Below are 19254 nucleotides of genomic sequence, written 5' to 3'. Positions count from 1 at the left end.
ACCTTTCATTCTTATAATCCAGACTGCCTCTTTATTTTTATTCTACTCTAATCAATTATTTAAAAAGTCATGACACACCTGCTCACCAGTCTTTGTGGGACAGGTACTTTTGGGGTGTGTACTGTATATGAAGTCCTTTTCATTCTGTGAAAAAAACCACTTCTCCATAGTACTCTGATGGGCCTGCACCTTACTCTAGGTCCAATACAGGTCCTGACGAAAGCAATTAAATTCTGACCTGAATTAGAAATCTTATTAATTACACTTAATCGATCAATTGCTTGTTTGTTTCGCTGATTTCTTGTTATAGACTGATTACAGACCATTAGTGTTCATTAATATACCAAATTAGATTTCACATCTTCTTCATTATACACTGGAAATAACACCAGTTCACACTTTGACAGGGTCTGTTAAAAAGAATGCCTGTTGTAACCATACTCTCCTATGTGATTCTGGAAGTAGATAAACCACTCAAGAACAATTTATGAGCTTGCTAATTCTTTTTTTTTTTTTTTTTCTGCTCCTTGCCTTTAGTAGTAATATACAGCTCTGATGTGGAGAGCCCTCAGGAGTGCTGTCTCAATGAAATTCTTACAGTAGGGAGGAAAATAACTTATGAGAAGGATAACTTTATTCCAGCATATGTTTTATGGAGAGTGAGACTTTTGCTCAACATTTGGGGAGGAGGGATACTGAATGGGGGGAGCTGGGAGTTGGAGAAATACACACAGTAGGGAGAGAAACAATATTTCCTATTTTGAAAAATAGCATCTCAGTTCAGTAGAATCATATTTGAACTAATGGACTCATGAAAAGTCTTTGTTAAAGAAAGACCTCTCAATATACATATTTGTTGAATACATGAAAGAGTGGGTGCCTTCTGTAGATATGGATTGAATTTAGAAGGAAAAAAACCAAAATTATATTTACAGTTAGTCCATTGGGGCTGCTATAATAGAATACCATGGACATTCGTTTCTCACAGTTCTGGGTTGTTCAAGATTCTGAAGATTCAATGTCTTATGAAGGCCCTCCTCCTGGTTCACAGATGACCTTACGGCTGTGTCTTTCATTGGTAGGAGAGATGAGAAAACTCTCTGAGGCTTGGGATGTCTTCTTATAAGGACACTTGCCCTTATAAGAGGTCATGAGGGGTTCCACCTTTATGACCTCATAACTTCTCAAAGCCCCGAAGGAAAACATACCTTAAATATTGTTTTCTAGCAATCAATTTTGACTTCAAAGTTGTTTCAATTTGTCGCCTAGTACTAGATACTTGTCTTACCCAATTTCCTAAATCGGTATTTTGGTTGTTTCAACTTTTATAAATAATACATAGTAGCAACTAACAGAAAATAATTTAGCAAAATGAGAAAAACTCCACTCCCAATTCTGGAGAAAAAAAAAAAGACCAAAGAACCCCCTCAAATCCAAAACACTGTTCTACAACAAAATGATCAAACTTGGCAACAGTGACTGAGGATATTATTTTTTGACCAAATTATAATGCAGATTGGCCTTAATTGCTTTTGATAGATTGTTTTGGTTTAAATCACTAGTAGAGAGAGATAGACTGGCACAAATAACTGCAGTATAATGTGCTAAGTACACCCATTTAGGCTTATCCAAGATGCTAATACATCAAAAAGGAGGAAGACAGGGTCAGAGAAGTTCACAGGTAACATTTTAACTGGACTTAGCAAAGTAGGCATTTACATCTAAACCCAGCCAAGAATGCAGAGAAAAATACTCCAAACTGTCTCAAAACATTTTTTTTTTTTTTTTTTTAAATCACAGGATTCTGTGATGCTAAGTATTATTAAACTAATAGAGTCATTGTTTTGAAAAAAAATCTAAGTTCTCTCTCTTGGAAGATCATTTAGCTTTCATCATTTTTATGTTCCACTAAGTAGGATATAAAACTAAGCTGATGTATATGGGTTGGCAGATAAAGGCTTAGAAAAGTGCTACTATTAGTCATGTGAAAATCTGGAGTTAAGATCAATGTGATCTAAAGCAGGGTAGCCAAAGTTTAATCACTGACATCTGAAACGATCATTTTGATGGCCATGCTTTTTTCAGGTTTTATTTCAGGTTCATCTGTCCCTCTATTCTCTGAGAACAGGTGACGATTTCCTGGAAATATGGAATATCACATATTTCCTTCTCTGAAGCCTGTTCTTTGGCTGAAAGCACATGCTAAACTTTTTGGGATCTTTCATGGATGGGCAAACGTGACTTCTCACCAGCAAGTTCATCACTGAGATATGAAGGCTCAAAAATACATTCAGTATTTTTGCTCTGCAGCTCAGGGAGGACTCATGGATCCTTGCAGTAAAGGCTCTCAATCTATTAGTTTCTAGCAGTTGGTTATGAAAGTGAAAGAGAGTGAAAAAGTTGGCTTAAAGCTCAACATTCAGAAAACTAAGATCATGGCATCTGGTCCCATCACTTCATGGGAAATAGATGGGGAAACAATGGAAACAGTGTCAGACTTTATTTTTTTGGGCTCCAAAATCACTGCAAATGGTGATTGCAGCCATGAAATTAAAAGATGCTTACTCTCTGGAAGGAAAGTTATGACCAACCTAGACAACATATTAAAAAGCAGAGACATGACTTTGCCAATAACGGTTCACCTGGTCAAGGCTATGGTTTTTCCAGTGGTCATGTATGGATGTGAGAGTTGGACTGTGAAGAAAGCTGAGCGCCGAAGAATTGACGCTTTTGAACTGTGGTGTTGGAGAAGACTCTTGAGAGTCCCTTGGACTGCAAGGAGATCCAACCAGTCCATCCTAAAGGAGATCAGCCCTGGGTGTTAATTGGAAGGACTGATGTTGAAGCTGAAACTCCAATACTTTGGCCACCTGATGCGAAGAGCTGACTCACTGGAAAAGACCCTGATGCTGGGGAGGGACTGGGGGCAGGAGGAGAAGGGGACAACAGAGGATGAGATGGCTGGATGGCATCACCGACTCGATGGACATGAGTCTGAGTAAACTCCGGGAGTTGGTGATGGACAGGGAGGCCTGGCGTGCTGTGATTCATGGGGTCGCAGAGTCAGACACAACTGAGCGAATGAACTGAACCGAGCAGTTGATAGTCCTAAGATCTATTTTTTTCAATGAGGATCTCTCAAGCTAAGCGGAGGTTCCAAATAGTGAGTCTAACTGTAGCTAACTTGGTGACATTTACCTGTTTCCTCTCCTATCTATTCCTTGAGCTTCTTAAGGTTAATTCTGCATCTCAGGGAACTAGAGTTCTCAGACTCTTGTTCTGTTTTCCTGGGAGTCTTGGTCGTCTTGACCAATGGGAAGCATTGGTAAAAGACCCAGAGGTAGAAGGAAGGAAGAAGCCAGGGTATGTTTCCTATTCATTGTTCTTCTAATGCTGCCTAGCCATTGCTGTATCACCTTCATGATTCTAGCTTCTCCTGGACTATTCCTGCCCACTGTGGTCTCAGCTTCTGCTGAGTCCTCCATTGTCGATCTAGCTCATGCGCTGGTCTTTTCTTCTCTCTTGTAGCATCACCGTCACCTTGTCTTTCCTCCTCCTGCCCAGAGAGTGGCATATTGCCGTTGCTAATTTCTGAACTGCCATCAGAATTCACCATCCACTGTTTGATGTCTCAGCTCTTCTGTCAGCAATGTAACTCATGCTTTGTGTGTTAAATTTCTTCTTTTTGAGACTGAGTGGTTTCTGGTTCCCTGGCTGACCCCACTTGTAATAATTGCAAAGATAATGACCATAGAAGAAACTGGAGGATTTCTCACTTTAAACAAATCTCTTCACAGTGTGATGCCTGCTTCTGAGAATCTAGGGATCTTGGTATTGTAACCATAAGAATCACAGAAAAAAGAAGGTTTTACCAACTTCCTTTGAGATGTGGGGCATATCAGCAGTTTCACCAAAGGTCTCAGGGAAGCTCCTAAAAAGTACTGAGGGGCCAACAAGTAACCTCTGTAGAGTGGAGCAGTAATTGATACTTGGTCTTGGATTTTCATCTCACGAGGTAAAATACAATCTCATTGCCAAATGGATTTTTTTTTCTTGCTTCAAACTTTTTATAAAAATATCATGGGCAAAAATGTAATACAGCATATATTTGTAGGGAAAGGGAGGAGTATGTATGTCTCATTTTTCCCTTCACACCTTTTACTCCAAATAGAATAAAACATTTATTTTACAGCGTATTCAAGACTCATTTTAAACAGAATAGCTTCTACAGTTAATCAATAGATAAAGACTCTGGAGAAGTCTTTGCTCTTGCTCGGACGTGCTGAATCTCCTGTTTAAAGAATGAGCTGTGTACACGAGCCAAGAATGCTTTTTGGTTTGGCAGTCTTTATCTGATCTTTGGGAGAGGTTAAAAGCCCAGATACACAATGTGGAAATTTTGAAACTTCTCCTTAATGCACTCATCATTGTATGAGGAGACAGAAAGAGAACTAAATCTACTCTATACTGTTTTTACAACAGAAAAATAAATCCAAGATCTTGTGAAAATTCATTATAATTATTTACCTTTTAATCATGTTTTTGATGTATTATATGCGTTTATCTAGTATTTAAAAGAAATTCTGTATATTGACTGATAATAACGACAAAAGTTGCTTTCAGATTTTCAGGGACTGATTAATCTCTCTGAGATCCTTTGCTATTCTCCCTCTCGGTTATTTGCTCATTTATATTAGCACTTCCACCAGAAACAAAGACAAGAAGATAAGGTTGATGAGAGCGAAAATTCTAACCAGTCATTTTTGTCACCTGTTATTATCACTGAAGAAAGGCCAGCTTGGGAAAAGGAAGATGAACTTATTAGGAAGAATATAACAATGTAATTATTAAGGGATTTGCTTGACTCCTAAAATCCTTGATCCTATTTCTAGAGAGGATTACAAAAAGGCTGCAGTAGCTACAGAGGAATTCTTCCTCCTTTACATCACTGACAGTGTCTCCCAGGTGCTTCACTGACCAGAAGAAACCAGTCTCAGATGCGTGAGCAGCCTTTAACTAGGATGGCTCAAACAAAAAAACCCCCATCCCCTCCAAAACAAAATAAACAAGCAAGCCTAATCCTAACGGTGAGAGAGTATCTGGTGTGTCTGTTGATCTTACCAGCAGTATGTAGTCCAGAATCAATTAAAATGGAGAAATACAGCTCGAGCTCCTGTGGGTTTTCCCTGAGACAACGCATGTATTTTGAACATGCTAAGAGATGAGAGAACTGTCCTATCTTTGGTGAGTTTTCTGTTGCAGGTACAGTGATGAAAATTTTCTAATGACAGCTTATAATTAGGTATCTCACAGTTAAGGTAAACATGAGGTTACCCACTAAAAATAGAATCTGCATTCAATCTTGCAGATAAAAGTACCACTTTGAGTTAGTAGGGCCTAGCAGAGGCTGTGTTCTGTTGCAGGCAAACTTAAGATGAAAATTTTGTTTTTATTTTTTCAACAAAAGTTTGAGACTTTTCCTTCATAATACTTTCTATGTGCTAAGTTACTTCAGTTGTGTCTGACTCTTTGCTACCCTTTGGACTGTAGCTCTCCAGGCTCCTCTGTCCACGGGATTCTCCAGGCAAGATTGGAGTGGGTTGCTAGCCCTCCTCCAGGGGATCTTCCTGACCCAGGGATCGAACCCCTGTCTCTTATGTCTCCTGCACTGGCAGGTGGGTTCTTTACCACTAGCGCCACCAGGGAAGCCCTTAACACTTCGTTCAGCCTTTACCATATGTTCTCTGAGTGCCTTCCAGTGCAGGATGGAAGGATGTAACCAGATTGAAAACAAATACATGCCAGATGCCACATTGTCTTGTATTTTTATTCATTAATAAGCCATGGCAACTTCCTTTTAAAATCTTCTATATATTTTTTGCATATTTGCCCCCTTTCTAGCCTCCTGCTCTCTTCAAGCAAGAAGCAAGTCTAACTTGTTCTCTGCTGAATCCCTAGGAACCTGGGATAGTGTCTGAAACACTCTGGGAGCTTAACAAATGTCTGTGGAATGAATGAATAAAAAATAATGACCCAAGAGTGTGATGCATGTGAATAGGAGTTTGCACAAAGTCCTTTGGAGACTCACAAGAAGCAAGAACAAATTGGGGGAAGAGAGAGGCAGACAGGTCACAAACATGTAAACTGAGACTTAAAGGTGAGTAGACATTTTCCCAAGAAGAGTAGAATACAGACAGGGAGGGCCATTTCAGGTGGAGTCCAGAAAAGTGAAAGTAAGCAGGGGTGTGGCTGGGGAGGAGAGGGGAACTGTGTGTACTTTGTTAGGCAGAATCTAGGGCAGAAATGCAATCCCCTCCTTAGAAGCGAACAGTCTTCTTCACTGGTGGGGATACTAAATGAAAAGGCAAGTGTCACTCTCACATAATTCATGTCCTCCATGCTACAGAAACTAAGACTTTTTTTTTTCTTTTGGAAGGCGGAGGATAGGTAACTGGACTCTCAATCAAAATCACTTTATGCACCTGTCTTTGAAAGGATGTGATTAGTTTTAAATCACTGTAAGTACATTTCAAACATTTAAGCTGAGGAGCTTCCAGTTCAAGATGGGAGAGTAGAAGGATATGGGCTTATCTCTTCCTGCTAGGGCACCAAAATCACAACTAGCTGTTGAACCACCATTGACAGGAGGGTGCTAGAATCCACGAAGAAAAGATACCCCACGTCCAAAGACAAGAAGATGCAAAGAGATGGTAGGAGGGGCACAATCACGATAAAATCAGATCCCATAGTCACCAAGTGCGTGACCCACAGGCTGGAGAACAATAACACCAAAGAGGTTCTCCCACTGTGAAAGTTCTAGGCACCAAGTCAGGCTTCCCAGCCTGGGGATCTGGGAAAGGGACTGGGAATCCCCAGGGAATCTGACCTTGAAGGCCAGCAGGGTTTGATGACAGGACTTCCATGGGACTGGGGGAAACAGAGATTTCACTTTTGGAGGGCACAAACAAACATGTAAGCTGATCTTGGAAGCAATACTGGCTCTTTCAGAAATTATATCAGCAATCCTTCCTAGTTCATAAAATTGATTTTGTTGGTTTCCAAAGCTACTTTTGGATGAAAACAAAACTATACTTCAGTTTAAAAGCAGTTCTTAACTTGCAGTCACTGTTTTACTTTCATGGCATTATTTGAATACATCAATAACACAACTGATAATAGTGCTCTTCCTAGTGCGGCAATCAAGCAGGTTGATCTCTATTTCTTTTCTTCTATAAATGCTAACAGAAAACCTCCTGTTCTTTTAACAAAAAGTATGTGGAAAAGTCAATTAGTGCAGCATACTGGTGTGAAGAAAGAGCTGGATATTTCTGTTCTCATCTCAGAAAATAAGAGCCAAACTCTGACCTTGGAAGATGAGCAATAACATGTGTTTGAAGCAGTCTGACTGAAGGACGGCATCCAAAAAACCCTAGGCTAGTTGGAAACCGCAAGCAAAATAATAGCAAATGTGTTGTCATAACAAAACAAGCTGGAGGCTTCCCAAGGTAGAGGAGAGACGATTCTTTTGCAGGAGATGATTCTTGTTAGCTCTTTATAAAGCTAGAAATTACCCCACTCCAGTACTCTTGCCTGGAAAATCCCATGGATGGAGAAGCCTGGTAGGCTGCAGGCCATGGGATCGCTGAGTTGGACACGACTGAGTGACTTCAGTTTCAGTTTTCAGTAAAGCTAGAAATAGGGACTGGGATTCAGGGATTGAAGCATAATCCTACCACTTACAGAGATAAGAACATGTACATATATGAGCTATATTGGTCCTCATGATGTAGGTGTTATTATTCCCATTTTACAGATGAGAAAAGTAAGGTTTTAATGTCTTATAATTTGGCTGTGGTGGTCTCAAGTCCATGCATGGAACATTCCTTGCTTGTGTACTGCGTTTCCTGCTCCGCCATCCACAAGACATCACTGAAGGTATAGCCTAGCTGCTCCACCGGGGCTGATCACTCCTCTCATTTTACAGATGAAGAAGCTGAGATGTAAAGACTTTAAGGACTTGTTTCAAATCATACAGGAAACTTATAGCTAATGCTATAGCCAAGTTTGGAACTCAGTTGTCTTGATTCTTAGTGAAATCTGTTTGCCACTGGCCCAACTATACCTATTTTCTTCTCTACTGCATTATATAAAGAAAAGAGACTAGATAGATTTTTAGTGGTGGTATTTAAAATATATAAAATTTGGCAGCTCCTGGCCAAGAGTACATTAAGTCACAAAGTTATCCATCTGGAAATAACAGATAGCAAGTTGAACAGTACTTAAAACGTACTTAGGGTTTATTTAACTAGTGAGGCCAAAGTGTTGTACTGACTGGCAGGGTGGTGGTGAGGTTTTGCACAAAGAAGGAAGAGACAGTTTGCTGGTCCTTCTGTCACTTACTAAACAGATGCCTTGGGTCCCAAGAATCAAAGCTGTCATGCCCATGATATGGGGCCAACAGCACTGTGCCTGCCGTAAGAAGTTGGTGTGGTGACTTCTCAGCTTAGTTCTAAGGGGCGATTTGATGCTACGTGTTTCTACTTCCTACCAACTACAAAAATTGAGAGTTAGGAACAAAGTTCCTAAAAATTCGGTGAATGAGAATCATCACTTCTCCTAGGAGAGTCAAAAATAAAACAGAATAGAACAAGCAAAACAAAAAACTTAGGTGCCAGTCATTTTTTTGGAAAATGTTACTTGAAAATCAGTACATTTTATGGCCCTTTGTGCAGAATTATGAATTAATGTGTGTTCATAGCCTAAGGCCAAAATAACCCAGGATGTGGAAAAGTTGCTCTGCATCTAACACTGTTCTTCTCTAGGCTTTCATGGTAATTTGCATTCACTGGGGAATTAAATGGATCTGTAACACAAGTTTACGTTAATTTATAAGTAATGGCAAGTTGTAAGGGGATTCAAAGTAATCATAACAATGACAAGTCAAAAAATCTTTGGTGATTAGCATTACAATGAATGTAAAAATAGGGTGGGAGGGGCAAAGGTGGGTGTGGATGGAAATGAAGGTGCTTTTCAGAGGTCATTTCCAAGGACATCTCATACATTTACATGACACACGGCCCACTAGGAATTCTGTGTACTCTGCACAAGTGACAACCATGTTAAATTTCAAGAAAAACAGAAGAAACAATTTAAGAATTGACTTTAAAAGCAGCTATTGGGAGAAGAAAGCAAATGGAACAGTCACTGAATTAAAAATAGAGGTGATTGAAGTTAATACTTTTAAGATTCCTTCAGTAAGAAAGAGTTGTTTAAAAATCCAATGTAAATCTGTTTCTCAAAGATTTAGGTGTATGGCTTACTACTTAGAAATGCTTTTGTAAAAGGATGAATCTATGTTTCCAAAGTGATCCAAATTTTGTTCCAGGTTGTTGTTGTGCTTAAACCTTGAAGTAGAAATAAAAATTCAGACGGTACATATGCTTGTCTTGCCTTGCTAATTAATTCACTATTTCTTCTGCTATTTTAGGACTTCCACCTACTTATAACTTAAAATTGTGACTCTTGACTTTAGAATGGATGGGAATTACAGAAAGAGCTCACTAAACATGGATATTCCAGGCCACCCACTAATTTTGATTTGCTTAGTTTAGGATAATGCTCTGGAATCTGCAGTTTAACAAGACTTACAAGAGATTCTGGCACAGGTGAACTGCAGCCAACACCTTGAGAAATATAGCCTTAGACCAGTTTCCAACAGTGAACTCTGAATTTACACCTTTATTTTGGAGTGGGCTGGTTGGATATAATGTATGTTCTTATATATTGTTCTTTCTTATAAGCATAAATCTTACTAAATCTCTGTGTCTGGTAGCACAGAGCCAGGATAGAGAACAGTTCCTGACCTTGGGAGAATTTCCCAGTTTCCTCATATTTAAAATAAAAGACTTGGACTAAATGCTGTCTAGACTTCTATGTAGTTCTAATACTTTATGTGCATATCTGATGCCTAGCAAATATTTTGTAAAGATTATGACTCATGTATTGGCCAATGTAGATGGAATGAACCAGAAGAAACAGAAATCAGTCTTTGGGCCATTAAATCAGTTAAAAAGATTAAAAAAAAAATTTCTCTTCATCCGAGGACCCCCAGATGTTAGCCACAACCTAAGGAGCTGGAATGGCAATTAGATATTATGAACTCTAGGCTTAAATAAATTAAAATAAAAAGATCTATATTGTTTTCTTAAAAATTTAAGCAACAGTCTACATATAATTGGGCTTCCCTGGTAGCTTAGTTGGTTAAGAATCTGCCTGCAATGCAGGAGGCCTGGTTTTGATCCCTGGGTCAGGAAGATCCCCTGGAGAAGGTAATGGCAACCCACTCTAGTATTCTTGCCTGGGAAATCCCTTGGGCAGAGGAGCCTGTTGGGCTATAGTCCATAGGGTCATAGAGTCAGACACGACTTAGTGACTAAACCACACTACCACCTCCACATAATTATCAGAAATTAGATTGTACTGATTGCCAAGTTGTCATCTCTGTATGGATGGTTGATATTAGTATAAAAAAAATCATGCTTAGAATCTTTTTAAGTAATCCTGTCACCAACAGAGTAAACAAAAGCAACATCATTTGTGTTACAAATAATTGAATTCAAAAGGTTCCCTTTTGATTAACTCTACATTAAGTAAAAAAAACCCAATTTATTTGCTTGATGCTATTCAAATAGGTTCTTTTTTTGACATAGGGACTGGGAGATTAAGTTACAGAAAACAATAGTAGGCTATTCAAATAGAAACACTGAAAAAAACTCAATATTGGAGAAATCGTGACTTATAATTTTTTTGGTATGTATTTTACACAAGGCTATATATATACAGTACCTTAATGATATAAATGGTGTAAAAAAACACCTGTTGGTTGAAGGTTATTCCAGTCATAAATAATAATTTATTCTATATTTCCCTAAAACTACCACGTGTGCTAAGTTGCTTCACTTCTGTCCGACTCTTTGTGACCCCATGGACTGTAGCCTGCCAGGCTCCTCTGTCTATGGGATTCTCCAGGCAAGAATACTGGAGTGAGTTTCCATGCCTTCTTCCAGTGGATCTTCCGAACCCACGGATCAAACCCATGTCTCTTACATCTCCTGCACTGGCAGGCAGATTCATTACCACTAGTACCACCTGGGATGCCCCAAAACTACTATAGGTAGCAGTTTTAAAAACTGCCCATTCTTGTGATTAGTTATTTAGAACAATAGCAGGTAATACTGGTACTTAGTATTTTTTTTTTTAATGTACTACTTATTAAGACATTTGTAAATAGCTGTAGCAAAGCCTGTGAATACAAGGTAGAATTTCATTCATTCATTCACCTGTTAACCAAACATTCACTGTGTACACCAGGTATGAGATGCCACTCCAGGCACTGAAAAGGGCAGGGGGCGAAAGACCCAATAAAGTAACTTTCTGTTCATACCAGCTTAAATTCTAAGAGGTCAGGCAGACAACAGACACATAAGGAAAACAATATGTTACGTAACAAATCTAAATAGAAAGTAAAACAGAGTAAGGGGCAAAGGGTGATTGGGAATTTTATATTGATTTGTCAAGGAATCCACTCTGATAAGGTGCTAATTGAGCAGAGGCCTGAATGAAGTGAGGATGAGCCAGAAGAACATCTAGGAGAGATCTGGGCAGAGAGAACAGCAGTCCAAATGTTTGAAACATTTAAAAAAGTACAACCTGAATCTGAAAAACCCAGCCTTTTAAAAAATATTGGGAGGTTCTCCTGTAGCTTAAGTTGTTCTTTTCTATTAAGCCTCTTTGACCACTCAAACCCTAGTGACCTCCTTCTCCTCTGAACATCTATAGCAGAATTTAAATTGTCATCTAACACAATGAAATGTTTTGTTTCACTGGTGGTGGTGGTGGTGGGGTTTGATCTCAACTGGACTGTCAACTGAAGAACAAGGATCACTGATGTCTCCCTGGTGGTCCGGTGGTTGATAGTCTGCCCGCTAAGGTTGGGGACATGGGTTTGATCCCTAGTCTGGGAACTGGGATCCTACATGTCTTGGGGCAGCTGAGTCCCCAGGCAACAACCACTGATCCCATGGGCCACAATTACTGAAACCTGTGCACCTAGAGTCCATGCTCCGCAACAAGAGAAGCCACTGCAACGAGAAGCCAGAGGACTGCAACCGGAGAGTAGCTTTTGCTCGCTGCAGCTAGAGAAAGCCCATGCGAGCAACGAACACCTAATGCAGCCAAAATTAAAAAAAAAGAAACACACTTCATGTTATTTCTGATGCCAACTCCCTGTCTCTACTCCATGTGCTCTGGGGTGTTCAACATGTATTAGACTCTTAACAAAAGTATCTGATTAACCAAAGGTGGTTATGCAACATTATTTGCAATCTAAAGTTTTTAATGGGAAAACTGTCCTTGTCACAATTCTCTGGGTATGGTACGGAATCACTGTTAGGATTTAATATGTCCATTTGCCATGGTATACTCTCATCCCCAAATATCCAAAAACTTACTTAAATGGTGAAAAACATAACAAATAAGGAGATATATCAAAAGACTTTATTTACAATAGAGAAATTTTACAAATATAGTTTTTAAAAATTATGTGTCAATCTATTATGTTTCCCATAACATTAGAGATTTATATAAAGTTGAAAATGACACAGTGGATTTAAGTACAAATCAAAAACAATGGGAATAACTACTAGGACATATGAAGGTGTCATGACAAACATCACTGAAGTTCTGTAAACGGCCATGTAACTTACATGTGTAATATTAATCACACAATGTATATCAGAACATGTGCAGAAACAAAATTAAGTGCTATTTTATTTATTCACCTTTTGGGATGTGAAAACATATGTAAACATAATTGTATAGTTTTTGCTGAAAATGAACAAAAGACAGCCTCTACCTAAGGACTTCAGTTGTTTAAAATAATTAACACAAAATATAACTTTAATTAAATTACATCACCATAATAGTAATCTCTTATTTTGCTTACATGATTGGTATTTTGGGTCCTAGGCTAAAAATATCCAAGTTCTAGAATTGAAATAACTTTGTTCTTGCTATTGGCTGAGCAAAATGTAGTACAATCTTCTTGCCTATTTATATCAGAAAGCAAAAGGTACATCATAGTACAGTCCTATGTGTTCATACAACCTGATTTTAATATCCTATCTGCTGCAGAAATACCTATCAGCTTGTGCTCCTTCAAATCAGATTGAAAAGCAAAGAAAATAAATTATTTTAAATTGCTAGTTCAAAGACATTCATATGAAAGTTATAATCTAAATACATATGGCCCAATTTTGATGCGAATCTTCTATACTTTGCCTTTAAGTTTTGGAAATAGCAATCATGATGTCCTAAAGGATCTTTTCCACTTACTAATTTTACTGATTTATTTTTTGTCATATACCAATGAATAATATTGAAAAAAGGGGCAGGTCATATGCCTTTCAGACAATGGAAATCTTTTGAAACGCTTTCAAAAGCTGAAATAGCTAAAACAACTAAATCTATTGAGATCTAAGAAAATAACTGTCTTAAAAATTATTAGGCTGAAGCATATGGAATCACTGCTATTGAGCAATTTTTAAACTACAAATGCCTTAATTTCATATGCTTCAACCTAATCCATGGGGTTGCACTGATCTATGTGACCGCTGTAGTTGAAAAGTACAGATGGTCAAAATCTCTGTACCTTAGTACATGCATCATCATATTAGCCCTTTCATAGGAACATATATAAAATATGAACCAATATGATAACCAAATCTATTTCTGGGAAAATGATTCATATCTCAAAAAATGTTTTGAAGAATCATTTAATTATAATTATTTTGATCTGCTACAGGACTGTAGAGGATTGGGAGTGTCCATTACTATGCATTACTTCTAAGCGGAGATTGCTACGTTGAACTTAACCAGACAAAATATACTATATCCTAATTTGGTCTAAAAGTTTATTAGGTTTTTCCTCAATTGACCATGAATAGACACACTGCCAAAGATTCTTTGAGTTAAATCCTGCTTTCATAAACTGAAATGAATAATTTACTAAGTTTGGGAAAAGACCCTTTTCAAACCTGAAAAACCTAAGTAAATGTAATAGTTTCTTTTTTTCAAGAAAAATACATTAAAGATGAAATGCAAACAAAAAAACCGGAGAGAAATACCCTCTCTCCAGAGAGTGAGCCCCGATTTCTTTACATATTCAGATAAAAGCAAAAGCTAACACACTAAAAGTTATACAATTTCCCTTTAAAAAATATAATTTGGTAATAGCAGAGCTCTGCAAAACTGAAAAGCTCACTTTGTCGTGCGGTGGAGAATGGAAGAAATTAACCAGTACATGATCCAGAGATGACACAGGGCATTTAAAATAAAATCTGAAAACTATTTCCCAAATTAGGAAACACTAATATAATTAACTGACAGAAATATACTGTGGATCTGATGAAATGAGGTCGACAGGAGATGATCCTTTGGGGATGATATTCTAATTTGAATTACAACGTGAGTAAAGTATTCTAGAAGACATTCTATCAAATAATGATAGACCCGCATAAGGACACTGTCACAGTTATAAGATCTGTCTCCGGTGGATAGACAAACCTGATTAACATGAAATTGAAAAGGAAAAAAGCTTTTTTATTATTTAATTCATTATTATGGCTTTTTGCAACATGGCAAAACATTACAGCTTAAAGCAGACATCATCTCCTCATAGAGGAGGAAAAAGTTTTGCAGTCAAATCAAAATTGTAATTAAGAGATCATAGGTATACCATTCTATTCAGTTTACTAAAAATGATACTACATCTTCATAAACTTTAGAGATAACAGATGACTTAAAAGCAACAACAACAAAAAACCTGTGATTCACTGGCTGAATAATAAAGGATACAGTAAGTAATATAGGTCCATCTATATGTAAGATAATAAGCATATAAGACTGCAAAACAATTTTAAAACTTAGAATAATCACAGATCTATTAATGAAAATTCATCATGTGCCTGATCACCAGAAAAAGAATTATTAAGGTATGCAGTGAAAGGAGTGGAGGAGAGTAAAATATAAAATGTCGTTTTATTTCCCATCGTCTTCAACTTTCTTTAAATTCCTAGAGAGTACAGGGAGAAGATGTGCCTCGGTGTTGAAGATCCAATGTTCCAGAGGAAGTAGATCGTCATCAGAAAATATTAAGTACAAATATCTGGAGAGAGAAACATGGGTACGTGAGGCCTGGTTAGTCAGTGAAACCACAAAGACACAGGAAAAAAGCCGTATCACCGTCTCCATTCCCCTTATGGAGAAGTGTGGACAAGAGTCAAGTACAGCAAAACCTTAAGAAGTACACTCGCTAATGCTGAGGAAAGGAAGCTGCCACGTGCTTTGGTCCCGTGGACAAGAACCATACAAAGCGGTCCCAAGGGGCTTCTCTGGCGGCTCAGCAGGAAAGAATCTGCCTGCCAACGCAGGAGCCATGGGTTCAGTCCCTGACCCAGGAAGATCCCACACTTGGAACAGCTGAGCCCATGCACCACAACTGTTGCGCCTGGGCTCTAGAGCCTGGGAGCCGCAACTACTAAGCCCATAGGCGGCGAGGACTGAAGCCCAGGTGCCCGGGAGCTCATGCTCTGCAACGAGAGAGGCCACCGCGATGAGAAGCCTGCTCACTGCAACCAGAGCGTAGCCCCCGCTCACCACAACTAGAGAAAAGCCTGTGCTGCAATGAAGACCCAGCGCAGCCAAAAATTAAAAAAAAATAAAAAACAAAAAAAGTAGAACATATAAAAATGTTAACTTAAAAAAAAAAAGGCAGTACCAAGCCGCCGAACTTACACGATGATGAAAACACACCCACAGTTACTGCCATGCATGTAGAATGGATTTTGGAAGCAGTCATGCTTGATATTATTTGAATGTGCTCATGATAAAGACAACTGGAAAGAAGACCTGTTCAGGGATCTCGGTCCCATGCACTGAGAATAACTTTTACTTACTTTAGTGTCTCTGCCAGGAAGAAGCTCTGTTGCACATCATCATAGCTCTCCTTGCTGAAGTAAACATCCCTGAGGCCGGAATAGCCTCCCTTCACTCTGCAGTGTTTCTCCAGGGCCTAAACCACGAAGGGGAGGGGAAAAATGGTCACATTTCAGGAAACTGGCTGTCACAAAATTTTACTATTAGACTGTCACATTTAAATAAAATAAGGATTTAAACTGAATGACAGATGGCAATAGTTTCAGGTGAAAATTTAGAATATGACAAGTTAAAGGACCTACGGACAGTATGTTCGTGCATGCTAAGTTGCTTCAGTCGCGGCCAACTGTGCAACCCTGTAGACTGGAGCCCGCCAGGCTCCTCCATCCACGGGATTCTCCAGGCAAGAATACTGGAATGGGTTGCCATGCTCTCCTCCAGGGGACGTTCCCAACCCAGGGATAGAACCCCAGTCTCTTATGTCTACCTGCATTGGCAGGAGGCTTTTTGACCACTAGCACTAGCTGGGAAGCCCATGGACAGTATATCTCACCTAACTGGAAACACCTTTACATTTAATTTTGGAATAATTTTTCAGTGTTTTTTTTTTTTTAACCATTTCTTCTTATGGTCTAGAGCAAGATTCGTCAAACTATAGACCACAAGGTACATCCGGCCTGCTTTTTGTTTTTGTAAATACAGTATGATGGAACCACAGACACACTCATTTATATATTGTGTATGGCTGTTTTTCACTACAGTGGCAGAGCTGAGTAAATGCTTATGGCCCCCAAGCCTAATTCTCTTTGGCTCTTAACAGAAAGTTTGCTGACACCTGGTCTGGAAAGACTGCTAATGTAACTGGGATTCTAAACCACTGGTTCAGAGAGGATGCTACTGTCATCAGAACATCTTATCTTTAAAAAACCAATAGCAGAGTACTAATGAGTGATACTGGTGACTGACAGATATAAAAGGAGAAAATGAAAACCAGCGGAAAAGATCATGGCTGGCATCTATTTCTGAAATATACTTTTCTTTTCTTTTAGACTGAGATGGAAGAAGATGGGATTAATCCACTGGTAACTACCCAGAGAGAAATGATCCTACATTCCTACAGCTGCCTGACTACAAGTATTATAGTCAGAGATGGGAAAAGACATGGGATGAGCAGTGTGGGAATGAAAATTTAGGTCACAAAATTTTAAAATAACTTGCCTTCTATTGTGTCAGTTACTGCTAACCTGACTGCTCTTTGTATTGGATATTTGGATATCACACTGGTTTGCCTTACTGGTTACCGGGTACAATCATCTCCAGGAAGTTATTTTCTACTCACTACATCCTATTCATTTTAATAACTATATGGTCAAGTAAAGATTCCTACTGTATACAAACTCTTATTGGAAATCTGGTTCTAATTCATAGAATGTGGACAAAAATAATAAAGTGTAAGACTAAGTCCCTTACAATGTTTAATGAGATAAAGGAAACATGAATAAGATAAAGGTACTCTTTAGGTTATTTTTCAGTTTTCTTCTACAGATCACAAACTTGTCCCCTTTTAAAAAAAATTTGTATAATTACATTGCATTTTCCTCCTATTCAGCTCAACTACCAAGAAGATATGGCATAGTTCTTGCCATATTAATTGAGAAAAATCTTCATGGGCGAGAAAAGGGTTTTGGAGGAAAGTACGGCTCTAAGAATGCAGAGCCTGGAAAAGGTGTGGTGGAAGGCAAAGGCAGGAAGCAGGAATGTGGTGCTGAGCGATCCACTTCCATCTGCAGACACTGATAATGAGGATATTGATTCCACACCCTAGGGCTGGAGGGCAGAAGGGAGACAGCATTGGTCGGGAGAAAAAGCTTTTAATTACCAGGTGAAAGAAAATCTAAGTGGCAGGCTACGTGAACATGTCTCCTAGTGTAGAACTTTTTAAAAGCCCTAAGGAACATAAGAACAATCAACTTAAAAAAAAGCAGTTTCGATTATACTCTTAGTTTCAGACAAAGAACTAAATGGAGGGAAAGCCTGAAGAAAGGAACTTTCAGGCTCTATTATATTTTTCCTTCCTTTTTTGATAACTGTTCTGGTTGATAAAAAGTCAAATACCAGATACATGGAGTAGGCCAAAAATTATTTGTCAAAAAGGGTAAAAAAATAAAGATTCAGAAGAAATGGGTAAATTTGTTGTTACTGAATGTAATGAAATCCTATGTCCAGACGTTTCCTTAAAAGAAGATTTTATCCACAAAAATTTTTCTTGATTTGTCCCTTGAAGTTCTTTGGTAATGAGAGAAACTAAAGAGAGGGCCAGGCACGATAAACAGCTAACCTTCTTTCCTAGAGAGATTTCTATGTGATAATGTGTTAGTTGCTCAGTTGTGTCAGACTCTTTGTGACCCCATGGACTATCGCCTCTCAGGCTCCTCTGTCCATAGGATTTTCCAGGCGAGAATACTGGAGTGGGTTGCCATTTCCTTCTCCAGGGGATCTTCCCGACCCAGGGACCAGAAATTTCTATAAGTTCCTTCTTTTGTTATAGAAAAAAAGAGTTGTTTTGCGGACAGGTGCTGCCCAAACATTTTTCATCTTTCAGTTCACTTCCACTCATTCTTTTTTCTCTCCCACGCCTCATGTGGTGAACCAGAGTAGTCAAGAACACAATCTGACATTTTAGAGGTGGGGGCTGATTCCCAGCTCTAGATTCCTAACTGTGGCCTCAGTTTTCTGGATCCAGGGAGCATCCTTTTTCTCAACATGAGGTTGTCCTGAGAACAGAACAAGATGATGACACATTATTATTAGCGCCGTGCGGGCCTTTCAGAAGTTTAGAGAGGACTGCCTCTGTGCTAGGTCGCTTTAGTCGTGTCCGACTCCTTGTGGCCCTATGACTGTATAGCCCATCAGGCTCCTCTGTCCATGGGGATTCTCCTGGCAAGAATGCTGGAGTGGGTTGTCATGCCCTCCTCCAGCGGATCTTTCCAACCCGGGGATCAAACCCACCCTCTTATGTCTCAGGCATTGGCAGGTGGGTTCTTCACCGCTAGGGCCACCGGGGAAGCTGAGAGAGGCCTAGCTACTTTAATTTTTTGAGGTTTTCAGTAAATTGAAAAGAAAAACAAGGTGGGGAGAAATGCCAAAGAGGTGTTTTTAACATTCAAAAAGTAAAAAAGCCTTCATGTCAAGTCTAAATCTTAAGACTTCAGAGACGTGAAGCTGGGGACGAGCAGCTCTCCTGGGCCCCCATGACAGTCG

General features: G+C 38.9%; 1 protein-coding gene across 1 annotated transcript in view; it reads right to left on the bottom strand.

Annotated features, from left to right (window-relative positions):
- Positions 1-12537: 12537 nt before the first annotated feature.
- Positions 12538-19254, bottom strand: part of MAN1A1 (mannosidase alpha class 1A member 1) — a 170062-nt gene continuing 163345 nt past the window's right edge. The window contains exons 12-13 of the mRNA XM_061131881.1: positions 16014-16129; positions 12538-15223 (exon numbers count right to left, since the gene is read on the bottom strand). Of these exons, the coding sequence (XP_060987864.1) occupies positions 15097-15223; positions 16014-16129 (243 nt within the window). The 3' untranslated portion in view covers positions 12538-15096. The remainder of the gene's footprint in view (positions 15224-16013; positions 16130-19254) is intronic.

The sequence above is a fragment of the Dama dama genome, chromosome 28 (assembly GCF_033118175.1).
Source record: "Dama dama isolate Ldn47 chromosome 28, ASM3311817v1, whole genome shotgun sequence".
Lineage (NCBI taxonomy): Eukaryota > Metazoa > Chordata > Mammalia > Artiodactyla > Cervidae > Dama > Dama dama.
This window is presented reverse-complemented; position numbering and strand designations above follow the sequence as displayed.